This window comes from Marmota marmota, unplaced genomic scaffold (genome assembly GCF_001458135.2).
Source record: "Marmota marmota marmota unplaced genomic scaffold, marMar, whole genome shotgun sequence".
Classification (NCBI taxonomy): Eukaryota; Metazoa; Chordata; class Mammalia; order Rodentia; family Sciuridae; genus Marmota; species Marmota marmota.
The window spans coordinates 36,639,246-36,651,903 of NW_026000229.1; the positions used below are offsets into that span (position 1 = coordinate 36,639,246).

The following is a 12,658-nucleotide window of genomic DNA, read 5'->3' on the forward strand; positions in this document are numbered from 1 at the left end:
AACCTTACAGGAGGCTTGTGCCAGGGTAATTTCAACCACCACACAGATATAGGCGCTAAAAGCTGTTCAGAAGGAAGTAAAGTCACATGCAACCTGGGAAGTCCCACGTGAAACAGGGTCCTGTTCTGGGCCCACCCAGCTTCTTCCTGCTCCAGTTACCCTCACACAGAGAGACCCAGGACTCTGTGCTGCTTGCCCCTTTTCCTCCAAGGTCTCCACCTCCCCAGGGATGGGAATCAAAAGAAACAAAATATTAGAAAGCACCACACATACAAAGATTCTTACCTAAGAGGATTCTTTCCACATTGCCACTGTGGGGCTGCCTAGCCCTCTGCAGAATGAGGAAACTGGCAGAATCTAAGGTCAAACCCATAAAGGCCTCTCTCCCTCACCCCTCAGGGATCCCTGATCCAGACCCTAGAGGGTCAGAAAGATCTGGAGAGCATTCAGGAGCTGATGTGGAAACACAAGGTGCTGGAGCAGGAAATGGGCCTCATCCAGGTTCAGGTGGAGGTATGCAGCTGGGGGTACAAGTTGGTCCAGGCCATGAATGCCTCCTCCTGTGGTCCCTAGCAGCCAGAAGGCAGAAAGGGCTTTAAGATCCTGCAAGCCACACGCCAGGGGCTTTCCACAGCTAGAGCCTCCCCTACCCAGCCTCTGACCCTGACTTCTTCTGCAGTCCCTTGAGCACAAAGTGGGCCACCTCTGCCAGAGAAGACCTGGGGCAGCCCATGGCCTCAGTCACAAGAAGCAAGAGATGATGGGCAGCTGGTGGCAACTCCAGAGCAGAGCCCAGAAGTGGTATGAACCCCCTGGGCCTCACTCCCTCACTGACCCATTCCCTCCAGAATCTCAGTCTCTATACTTCCCCTCAGTCCCTGTTTTCCCCTAAGATTCTGTATTGCCAACTCATTCATTCCCAGCACAGGGCTCTTGTGTGCTGAGGGGATTAAGGGATAGGAGACCACGTGGGTGGGCATGGGGAAAGAGGGGACTGGTGGCCTAGGACTAGCCGATGAGCCCTGTGGGTAGGAAGGAGTTGCTGGATGCCCTTCACCAAGCTCAGAAGCTCCAGGCACTGCTTCAGGAATTGCTGGTCTGGGCCCAGAGGCTGCGGGCTGAGATGGACCTGCAAGGTGCCCCTTGCAGCCCTGCAGGAGCCAGACACATGCTAGACGAGCACCAGGCACGCAAGGTGAGCAGCAGGGTCACTGGGCCTCTCTGGACTTTATCTCCTCCCTGCTGCCCCTTCCCCTAACTCCCATTTGTCCTGCATCCTTTCTCTGTCCCACCGCTCGGCTGTCTTTCTCACCTCTCTCCTTCCCTCTGGGCCTCCTGCAGCCCTCAGCCTGCAGGAGGATCTGAGCCCAGTTCCATTCCAGGCTGAGATAGATGCCCGGAGAGACAGCATCAGTCTGGTTCAAAGCACCGGGCAGCGCCTACTTGCAACTGGGCACCCATCAGCTCCTGGCATTCGGCAGGCCCTGGCTGCTTTAGAACAGGAGCTGAGTGGCCTGCAAGGAGCCTGGCAGGAGCACCAGCGGCAGCTGCAGCAGGCCCTGGAGCTGCAGGTAGGTACCACCCCAGTGTCCAGCTTGTCCTCACTGTCAGGGTCTGCACTGGTCCCACAGCCCTTTTCGCTTTCCAGAGCCAAAGCCAGAGGGGCTACTGAGCCATGGCTTTCCCACCCGTCCCTGCTCAATTTATCCACAACAGGTTTGGCTTGGCATGGACTTGATCCCTGGAGCTAGGCCCCTGGTTTCCCCATGTGGTCCCCCAAAGGGTCACCTCCCCTGAAGCAACTAGACACTCTGCTGACTTTCTTTTGCCTTATCTTTTCTCACCAGCTATTTCTGAGCTCTGTGGAGAAGGTGGAATGTTGGCTATACTGCCAGGAAGTTTCCCCAATCAGTGAGGGTGTTGGGGTAGGTGCCCAGCAGGAGTTGGAGAGGAGGTACATGAGCAGGATTGAGTTGAGCCAGTAGGGCTCCCCAGGCCAAGGGTCCCCTCCTCCTCCTCCAGCACATCAGACATTGAGCAGTTACTCACCCATCAGTGCTTCTCGTGCACCCAGGGTCAGCCCCATGGGGAATACCCTGGGAGCTAGAAAGTGAGCCTGTGGCCCTGTCCCCTCCTCACCTCCCTCCCACCCACCTCATCACTGCCCTCCTCTCTTCCCACACACCCAGACGTTCACTTTTTCCACTGCCTCCCAAACCCTGTGACAGACAAGTGGAACTTATAGAGACCTCAGAAAATAATTCCAGGCTGACAGAGTCTCATTGGGAGCGCAGAAGAGAGGGGAAAATCTCTGCCTGCCTGGAAATTGACTCTAGAACCAATGCCCCTGGCTGAGAAAGCTGGAAGCGCCTTGACAGGTTCAAGAGATGGGTTTGGACAGAGCAATTCTTTGGTGGAAGAGGATTTATCAGGAAGGCTCTGGAATGCGGGGAGCAGATAGCTTAGGACAGGGAGGGGACAGCCCTGTGAACACCATCTGGTTATGCTCCCCCTAGGACTCTTTGGCCAATGTGGAGACCCTCCTATGGAAGCACAAGAGGCTTGAGCAGGGCCTGAAGGTACAGATGGAAAAGATCAGCACACTGGAGCCCACAGCCCACAGCCTACAGCAGGGTGGACAGCCAGAGGCCCAGAGTGCCCTGACCAAGTGGCAGGCCATGCTCCTGAGGTGCCTGTAGCTCTGGGGTGATGGGAATTGTGGGTGGGATGGCATGGGTACCTGGCATCCCAGCTCTTCCCTTTCTACCCTTCTACCCTTAGCCCATGCTCACCAGCCTTTTCCAAGGGCTGAGCTCAGATGCCACGGTCCCCACCCCTCCTGCCCTGCAATGTATTGGCCTGTTATGGACATCCAGCGACACATGGAAAATCCCACTTCCTTCTTCGTTCAGCTGAAATAAAAGGGAGCTTTTTAAATATTTTTTAAGTTGTAAATGGACACAATCCCTTTATTTATTTATTTATTTATTTGTTTATTTTTATATGATCCTGAGGATCGAACCCAGTGCCTCACACGTGCTAGGCAAGCGCTCTTCCACTGAGCCACAGCCACAGCCCTAAAAGGGAGTTTTACTAAAAAGAACACACTCAGAAACTTAGAGGGCAAACAATCTAATGAAAAGGAAGGCACCAGAGCACAGTGCTTGAGCATTAGCCCTCTAGTGCCAGACAGCCCTGGATTCCTCTGCCACCCACTACAGGTGGAACTTGAGGCAAGTTCCTCTCTGTCATAGAGGAGTCTTGAATCTACAAGGGGCTAAAATACTGTCTCTGGGGGTCTGTGCCATCTCAGTCACAGGCAGGCAGCAGATCTCTTACACTTAGGTAAGTTCAGTCACAGATACACATGAGCTGCACACTTATGAGACACCAGACTCATAAGTCTTTCTCATGAAAGCTCATCCAGTTCCGCTGCATCGTCCAGCTCTTGAACTTTAAGATTGAGGCAGATATGGCCAAAAGCTGGACCCCACATCAGCAAGGACCATCCTTCCCAGGGAGCCCACCAGGGCCTATTAATTTTGTGATTCCAGGCCATCTCCTTTCCATTCTTTTTTTTTAATTTATTTTTTATTAGTTCTAATCAGTTACACATGACAGCAGACAGCTTTTCGATTCATTGTACACAAATGGAGCACAACTTCTCATTTCTCTGGTTGTGCACAATGTGGAGTCGCTCCACATGTGCAGTCATACATGTACCCTCTCCATTCTTGCAGGTGGACCTCACCTGTGTGAGGAAGTATTTGAAATGACAAATGGAAAATGTTGGTTTGCTGGTCTCTGTCACCTTGGGTGGCTCCTGGCAGGCCTGGCTGATTCTGGCACAGTGCCACCCTGTCCCCTCCCGGGTTTCTGCCATCCTCAGGAGGAGGTTTCCCTTCAGTTAGGCCCATCTATGCCTCCACCACCCACCATATCCTCTGGCAGAGGGGTTCACACTCTCACTAGTGTGGGGAACTCAGGTGGGGAAGTGTACAGAGTCTACAGGGGTGAAGGGATGTGAGGACCTCTTTTCCTATATCTCTTGTAGGTCTCATTTACAATCTTTATTTTCATGTATGTGGCAATGTACTTAATACATTGGTACAGAAGCACATATATAAAATGCATAAATTGGTGTATAACATTTATACCTATATTACATTTCAAGTGTTAAATTTGTCATAATCATAAATTATGTTAAATATTATCTATCTTTATCTATCTACATTTGGAGTGCCTGCTTAAAATATTCTTACTACTAATAATGCATAATTAAAAAGTGGCTTAGATACTGTATAAGTCTGTTTGGACTGCTATAACAAAATGCCACAGGCTGGGTAGTATAAACAATAGAAACTTGTTTATTCATAATTCTAGAAGCTAGAGGTCCAAGATCAAGTTGTCAGTAGGGTCGGTTTCTTGGCCTCTCTCCTTGGCTTATAGGTGGCCATCTTCCCTCTGGACTCACATGGTCTCCTTCCTCTCTGGGTGTTTCTGTGACCTCATTCAGAATACTTATCGTATCAGATTAGGTCCACCCCTATGACTTCATTTGAACTTGGTTATCTCTTCAAAGACCTTATCTCCAAATACAGTCCCATTCTGAATTTCCAGGAGCTAGAATTTCAACATAGGGGATACAGCTCAGCCCACAAAAAACACTAATATAGAGGGAATGTTTCATGATTTCAAAGGAAACCTGATTCAGGATTGTGATGCCAAGAAAAGATGTTCTAGGCTATGTGCACATGTTACACACGCATATACACACCTGTAGCAGCTCCAAGTCCTGATGGGTGAGACTGGGGGCATATGAGACCCTCCTTCTGCAGGAAAGAAGCACTGGTGGAGCGAGTAAGGACCCGGGGTCGTCAGCTGGAGGAGTTGCAGCAGCTGCAAACCTTTCTGCAGGATTCACTCGAGGTTCTCCTTTCTTGGAGCAGGAATGGTTGTGGGTGGGGGAAGGAGATGCCCCAGGGAAAGGTCACCCTTCTTCCAGGGCACCCCAGAAGTTAGGGAGAGAGGAGAGTCCAAGGCTGCAGAACCTGGTCCTCCCCATGCACCTAGCTGGCCACGTGGCTGAGGGAGAAGAACCTGGTGGCTTTGGAAGAAGGTTGGCAGGACCCAGCCAAGCTGCAAGCACAGTTACGGAAGCAGCAGAATTTCCAGGCTGAGCTGGATGCGAGTGTTCCCCAGCAACAGGAGCTGCAGAAGGTGAGACACCATGGGGCTGAGGGGGCCACAGACTGCCCCTCAGAGCCTGGAAGCTGGTCTGGAACCATGGTTGTGACAGCTGATGTTCATCAAGTGCTTTCCTTGTGCTAGTGCCTTGCACTGACATGTAGTGGCATGCACCGGCATGCAGCAGGTTCTTCCTCGGGGTTCCCTCTCCAAAAGTAGTGACTTTTCAATAATCTTAAAGGTAACGTTTTGACATGATAAGTGCAGTTAAGTGCAGATAAGCAGTTATGTAGGTAGAGGCAGCAAAACATAACACCTTTAAAAACATTTCCTTTTCTTACCTACAAAGGCAGGTCTTGACTCCAGGCTGACATAAAGTGACCTACTAAGTATTTCATACACTCTATCTCACTTAAACAAATTACTATTATTATCTTCACTATATGGATGAGGAACATACGGCTCAGAGAGGCTGAGAAACTTGCCCAAGATCACATAGCTGTGGGGCTGGTCATTGAAGCCAATACAAGGGCCGTGGTACCAGCAGTCCTGAGTCTGTGAGGTATATGTCATGTTGTGAATGCAGGAGGGGCAGAGACTGCTTCATGGGGGCCACCCAGCCTCAGAGACCATTCAAGAGCGGCTGCAGGAACTGGAAGAGCTCTGGGCTGAGCTGCAGGCCAACTGCCAGAGGAAAGTCACCAAGCTGCAGAAGGCCTGTGAGGTGAGGCTGTGACATGCTATGGAGCAGTTGGGTGGGCTCTGGCCTCCCCCTTATACCTTGTCATTTCTGTCCCAGGTCCTATATCTACAGCAGAATGTAGAGGAGCTGGAGAGCGGGCTGGAGCCCATTGAGGGCCAGCTGAAAGCCCCTTTCACAGGCCAGAACCTACCTGGGGTAGGCAAGCTCCTGGGGGCACAGGGGGAACTGGAAGTAGCCCTGGACATGCAGACCAGGCAGGCTGAGGCCCTTCTGGGTCAGGCCCAGACCTTCAAGCGGGATGGCTACTGCCTCGCCAAAGATGTGGAAGAGCAGGCCCAACAGCTGCTTCAGAGGTAGATCAGCATGTTTCTTCCTCTTCCTCTGTTCCCTAGAGGGACACCCGCCCCCTCTTCCCAGCTCATGTCTTCTCATTTTTTCCCCCAGTCCATGATGAGGGTCACAGAAGGGGGTGAACTCTATGTCACAGTCTAGGCCCAGTTCTGAATACCATGTTCCCCTCCTGTTTCTGCCCTCCCCTGCTGCAGGTTGCAGAGTCTTCGAGAGCCCCTGCAGGAGCGCAGGGCAGCCCTGGAGGCCCAGAGCCTCCTCTTGAAGTTCTTCAGGGATGTTGATGAGGAGATGACCTGGGTGCAGGAGAAGCTGCCCTTGGCCACTGCCCAGGATTATGGCCAGAGCCTGAGCTCTGTGCGGCACCTTCAGGAGAAGCACCAGGTGCTGGCTCATGCTGGGAGGCGCTGCCTTCAAAAGTGGGAAGAATTCACAGATAAGGAATATGCATTATGGCCCAACTAGGCTCTCCCTGCTTTGGAGGGCACCATGGATTCTTTGTGAACTTGGGACAGGGGAACAAGTCTGTGGGGTGCCATGAGGCTTCAGGCACAACCCTTGAGGCACCCCAAGTGTCAGAGCATCCCTGTTTTTATTTTATTTTTCCTCCTCTACAGAACTTGGAGAGTGAAATGAGCAGCCACAAGGCTCTGACCCAGGTGGTGGTAGGCACAGGGCGTAAGCTGGTGCAGGCTGGGCACTTTGCTGCCCATGAGGTGGCCGCCCGGGTGCAGCAGCTGGAGGCAGCCTTGGACCAACTGCAAGCAGAGATGGCACGGAGGAGGCTGCTATTGCAGCAGGCCCAGGAGGCCCAAGAGCTTCTGATGGAGGTGAGAAGGTGGAGCGCAGCGGGGGAGGGCTGGACCTGAGAATCACCTGCAAGGGCCAAGTGCTGTGCATCTTCTCTCTCCCCCACTAAGGGGTTTCACGTCCCAAGTTCTTTCATCTGCCTGTTCCCCAGAAAACAGGCCACTGGGTTGTTTGCTTTGTTTCACTGTTTCTTCTAAACCAGTGGTTCTCAGCCAGGGCTTTGCATCAGAATCACCTGGAGACTTCATCTTGTGATTCTCCCTAAACTACCTCACAATGGTGAATACATTTGTATAAGAAGAGAAATTAGATGAAGTAATAAGAAATAAAAAGGAAAAACATGGAAAGGAAATTGACTAAAATCTTGTTCTAATATCATGTGACAAAAACAAAATCTATGCCTGGGAATCTAGAATAAAGTGTCTTTACTTTGTGTGGAAAAAAGAATCACCTGGAACCTTCAGGAAACATTGATCTCTAGGCGTGGCAGTGTTCCCTATAGTCCCAGCTACTCAGGAGGCCAAGATGGAGGGGAGGGTCAATCACTTGAGCCCAGGAGTTCAAGACCAGCCTGGACAACATAGTGAAATCCAGTCTCAAAAGAAAACAAAAGAAAAAGACACACTGATGCTCAGACTTCATCCATACCTGTTGAGAATCTGCCAGGGTGGGGCGCAGGCTTAAGGAGTTGGTGAGGACCTCCACCAGGGGATTCCAGCTGACAACTATGACTCTAAATCTCAAGGCCACAAATCACAGGCTAGAGTCCCAGAGTCTTCATCCAGGGAAAAAATGATCTGTTGTCACCCCAGCTCCTGGAAGCAGGATCCTGGCTGGCTGAACGGGGCCATGTCCTTGACAGTGAGGACATGGGCCAGAGTGCTGAGGCCACACAGGCCCTTCTGCGTCAGCTGGAGGCCACCAAGAGAGACCTGGAGGGATTCAGTCAGCGCATGAAGCAGCTGCAGCGGTCAGCAGCCCTTCTGGACAGCAGGCAGAACCCAGACAGGTGGGCCACAGCCAACCCTCCTGGGAGGAGAAGAGTGCCCCCCACAGAGGTGCCTGAGGCTAGCTAGTCCAGCCTGCAGAAGGGTGCCAGTCCTAACTATCCTTCCTGCTGCAGCCCCAAGGTGCTGGCTCAGCTGCAAGCTGTGAGCAAGGCCCACATGCAGCTGCTCCGGAGGTTGGAGGGCAGGGGGCAGGGCCTGCAGGAGCAGCTACAGCTCCACCAACTGGAGCAAGAGACCCTGCTCCTCGATGCCTGGCTGACCACCAGGGTGGCCATCGCTGAGTCCCAGGACTATGGGCAGGACCTGGAGAGTGTCAAGGTGGGTCAGTCCTGGGCAAACCTGGGGGACAGTGAATTCAGGCTGAGCAAGAGTGAGGAAGGCCTGTGTTTGAGGATGAGAGGGATGCCGTGGGGGTGCAGCAAGGAAATGGGAAGGGGCATCTTTAGGAGGATCCCTGTGGTTCTAGAACCAGGGCCGACAGATTATGTAGCCATTGGATCCTGCCAAGCTCTTCATGAGCTCCACAGGCTTCTAGACACTACCTTCAGAGTGACACTACCTGGTTCCACAACCTTGCAGGTGCTGGAAGAGAAGTTTGATGCTTTCAGGAGGGAAATCCAGAGCCTGGGGCAGGTCAAGGTGCAGGCCCTGAGGGATCTGGCAAGGCCCCTGGAGAAAGGAGCACCCAGGTACTATCCCCAGATTCAAGCCCAGAAGAGCCGCATTGAGGCCACTTGGGAGAGGCTGGACAGGACAATCAAAGTGCGTACAGAGGTAGGCACCCACAGACCAGGGTGGACAGGGTAGCCAAGGGGCTGGCCCATCCTGTTCACTGCCAGGACCAGAAACAAGCAGCCCTATCAGCTGTGGAGTGTGTGCATGCGTGCACTGGTCTAATTCCCAAAGACAAGCAGGTGGGGGCCTCAGTCCCCCCATCTAGCTCTCTCAACTGATCTGGCTTCCTCCTAGTACCATCGACAGCTTCAAGAAGCATCAGGTAGTGTGTCTGGCCAGCTTCTAAATCCATTGAAGCCTTTCCCTTTCCCAAACATGGGCTCCAGTTCTAATAAGACAAACCTTGTCCCTTCTCTTCTTCAACAGTCTCACACTTAACTCCATGTGCTCTCTCCTCTTGCAGTGCCAAGTTCTCCCCCTTCTCCCTCACCCACTCCCCAAATCTAAATGCTCTGAGTGGGTTTGTTCACTAAGGAAATCCGTTTTCTTCCAGAACCTTAGCTCTTGACCACAGCTGCTGGTTTCTGAGAGCAGTCCAGCTCATTGAGTCCTTGGCTGACCCCACAGCCCAAGGATCCTGGCCTGGGGCAGTCAGCTCCAGAGCTAACCCACTCCTCCTGTCCTGGCCCCAGCAGAAATGCTACAGCTGTGGCCTGCCCAGACCCTCCCACAGACCAGCCTGCTCTTTACATGAATGGATGTGTCCTCAAGCACTCCAGGGCCATGCTTGTCTTTCCCATGAGATGAGTACTGAAAGCTCCTTCTCAACCCCAGTAACATCACATTCATTGTATAGCTGCCACGTCTAGGACATTTCCTGGGGGTCATGGATGAGTCACTACATCCTCATTCAAAAGGAGATAACTGAAGAGGCCATGTCTCAGGGAGAAGGGACCCTGGGAACAGAATGCAGCCCCAGCAGGGCCTCCTTTCTCTCCCAGAACTTGGTTGCAGCCCGAGAGGTCCGTGGCTTAGAAAAGGCAGTGACAGAGCTTCAGGGCTGGATGCAGGAGAAAACTGCCCTGATTGAGGGAAAGATCCATAGCCACTGCGTGTCATCTGTGCAGTCCTTGCAGCCCCAGCACAGGCGCCTGCAGGTGAGGACCTTGCCCAAGGCCTGCCCATCTGAGCACCTCCCAGAAGCCAGAAGTGTATCTGTTCATCTCAGCCCCTTCCCAGAGGTCCACAGGAGTCCCCTGCACCCAGGGATTCTATTTGGGCCTTCCCCCTCAGGGCCCTGGAACTTGGCCCAGATTATAGAGCAGAATGTAGGGTGCTCCTTAGAGAGACCTGGGCTTCTGAATGGGGAACATGCATGAATGGGGGTTCAAAGGGGAGACTGTGGGCTGATCTTGTGTTCTGGTTGCAGAGAGAACTGGAGGCTATCAAAAAGGAGTTGGCACGGGTACAGATGGAAACCTGCAGACTGGGCCAGTGGCACCCTGAGGCTCAAGAGGGCCTGGCCAAGCAGTTGGCCAAGGTGCAGAAGGCCTGGGCCACCCTGGAGGCGAAGGCGCAGGAGTGGGACCAGCAGTTGGCACAGGCTGCCCAAGGCCATGCCTTCCTTGGGCACTGCCGGGAATTATTGTAGGTGGTCTTCTGCCTTGGCAGTTGGTTCAGCTCTGCCTTGAGAGATGGCGGTCATCCTGGATTTGGGGGAGCAGAACTGTCTCTGCCCTTGTCCCCCAGGCTGTCCTGCCAGCTCTGGTAGCAGCTTTCTTTCCCTGCAGAGCATGGGCTCAGGAGAGGAAGGTGCTGGTGTCTTCCCAGGAGCTGGCTGGGGACATGGTGGGGACTGAGCAGCTTCTTGGGCAGCATGAAGAACTGCAGCAAGAAATCCAGGAACATTGCCTTCAAGCCCAGGACATACAAAAGGAAGGGCAGAAAATGGTGGAAAATGGCCACTTTATGTCCCTGGAGGTGTGAGCATAGAGGGTGGGATGAGCCCAACTTCCCAATGCCTTGGAACCTGAGCAGGTGTGAAAACCAGCAGTACAGGAAGGCCAGGGAGGGAAAGAGCGGCCACAACGGGGAAGGTCCCTCTGCTTTCAATTTGGTTCTCCTGCCCTTCCTGGAGTGGGAGTGCCATGAGTGCCCAGCTCTCATTGCAGCTGTCCTTCCCTTTCAGGTGGCAGAGTATCTGCAGGACCTGCATTGGCAGCTGCAGGAGCTCCAGGCAGAGTGGACCCTGTGCCAGCAACGCCTCAAACAGACCTGGGATCTGCAGAAGCTGAGGCAGGGTGTGGAGCAGGCAGATGCCTGGCTGGCTTCCAGGGAGGGCCTCTTGCTGGAGCCCAGTTTTGGGGTGAGTGGAGACTGCCCAGAGCCAAATGTCCTCTGGCAGCCATGGCCCAGAACAGACCCTACTGCTGTTCCACTCACTGGTCACCCAGGCTGGGTTGCGGAGGGTGAGGGAAGGCTCTCAGCACCCAATAAACTGGACCTTACCCTGACTCACTTCTCTCTAGCGCTCAGTGTCAGATGTAGAGCTGCTGCTCCACAGACACAAGGATTTAGAAAAGCTGCTGGCAGTTCAGAAGGAGAAGTTTGCCCAGCTGCAGAAGATGACAGAGGTGCGGAGACGCTGGGGCAAGGGGCAAGCAAAGGCTTGGTACACCTGGAGAACAGAGCCTGAGGGTAGTGCATGGGGAGAGTCTCTAAGCCTGAAAGTCAGGGCTCCCCTCACCACCAGCATCTCCCTGGAGCATACGGCCAGACAGCAGGAGCCCAGGAACCCAAGGTGGTAAGGACCCATCCCCTGGAACAATCAGCAGGAGCTGGGCACACTGTCCATAGAGTTGAGGGACATTAGAAATAAAAAAGTAGAGTAGGAGCAGGTTAGGAGGACCTTCCAGAAAAGGATCATTGTGCTGATCCCATCTTTTCAGGAGACAAAGACTACCCCTGCCATGAAGGGGTCTCTCGAGCTTAAGCAGCAGCTCCTGCCTGGGGGGAAGGTGGTAAGTGCCAGAAAATTCCCCATGCAGTCCCCCTTTGCAAAACCACTCTGGCTCAGAAGTGCCACCTGGGGCTTGTCTTTTGGATTTGGATAGAGCAACTGAGTCCCTGCTCCCAGGTACTTCACAACCTCTGTCCCACCCAGAAGGGGTAGGGCTGCTCCTCTCTTCCTACTTTTCTTGGTTTCCTTGTTAGAGTCCCTCCTGGTTCTAATGACCTTGGTGCAGCCCAGGACTTCCCCTGGGGGGCTCTGGACAAATGATGGGACCAGACCTGGCTGTCGCCTCCCCTTTGTGTGCTACCTCACCACCTCTCTCCACAGCATGATGCCAGCTCCTGGGACAGTTGCTATGGGGCCTTGGAAGGCAGCTCTCTGAGGTTGTTCTTGGATGAGAGGATGGCAGTGGAGGTACCAGATAGCAAAGGGAGCAAGAAATGGACTTTTGAGGGCTGGAGACAAGGCTAAGGGGTCAGAGGACAGAAAGAAATCCATAGGGAAAAGCGTAGATGTCCACAGTTACCCTGTACCTAATTTCTCCTCAGAAAGTGGCTTCCACTGTCCCCCTTGACCTTGAGGGAGCCCAGTGTGAGAAGATGAAGGACCACCAGGGCAGGAAGCATGTGTTCTCCTTAAGGTGAGATTGACTCCACCTGCAGCCATAAAGCTGAGGGGCTGGAGGCAGTGGTTGGAGGCAGTGGTTGAGTTTGACCCATGGCTGCTTGGGTGCCAGGCTGAGCAACGGGGCAGAGATCCTGTTTGCAGCACCATCTGAAGAGCAGGCTGAGCGCTGGCGGCAAGCCCTGGGCAGTGCAGCAGGTAGGCTTATGGGGAAGGATTGGTGATGGCAGGGGCAGGGTATTGATTCCCTGGGTCCTAAACTCCCAGTTCAACTGGCACTGGAAAATT

At 53.3% G+C, this 12,658-nt stretch overlaps 1 protein-coding gene across 1 annotated transcript in view; it reads left to right on the top strand.

The window, feature by feature from the left end:
• Sptbn5 (spectrin beta, non-erythrocytic 5) overlaps positions 1–12,658 on the top strand; it is a 48,573-nt gene that overhangs the window by 34,697 nt on the left and 1,218 nt on the right. The window contains 24 exon segments of the mRNA XM_048793061.1: positions 400–513; positions 680–801; positions 1,033–1,195; positions 1,383–1,571; positions 1,848–1,925; positions 2,517–2,689; positions 4,839–4,929; positions 5,074–5,220; positions 5,774–5,911; positions 5,987–6,243; positions 6,436–6,622; positions 6,856–7,068; positions 7,861–8,057; positions 8,172–8,376; positions 8,638–8,832; positions 9,735–9,890; positions 10,163–10,380; positions 10,524–10,713; positions 10,922–11,098; positions 11,262–11,366; positions 11,682–11,753; positions 12,074–12,160; positions 12,295–12,386; positions 12,483–12,568. Of these exon segments, the coding sequence (XP_048649018.1) occupies positions 400–513; positions 680–801; positions 1,033–1,195; positions 1,383–1,571; positions 1,848–1,925; positions 2,517–2,689; positions 4,839–4,929; positions 5,074–5,220; positions 5,774–5,911; positions 5,987–6,243; positions 6,436–6,622; positions 6,856–7,068; positions 7,861–8,057; positions 8,172–8,376; positions 8,638–8,832; positions 9,735–9,890; positions 10,163–10,380; positions 10,524–10,713; positions 10,922–11,098; positions 11,262–11,366; positions 11,682–11,753; positions 12,074–12,160; positions 12,295–12,386; positions 12,483–12,568 (3,652 nt within the window).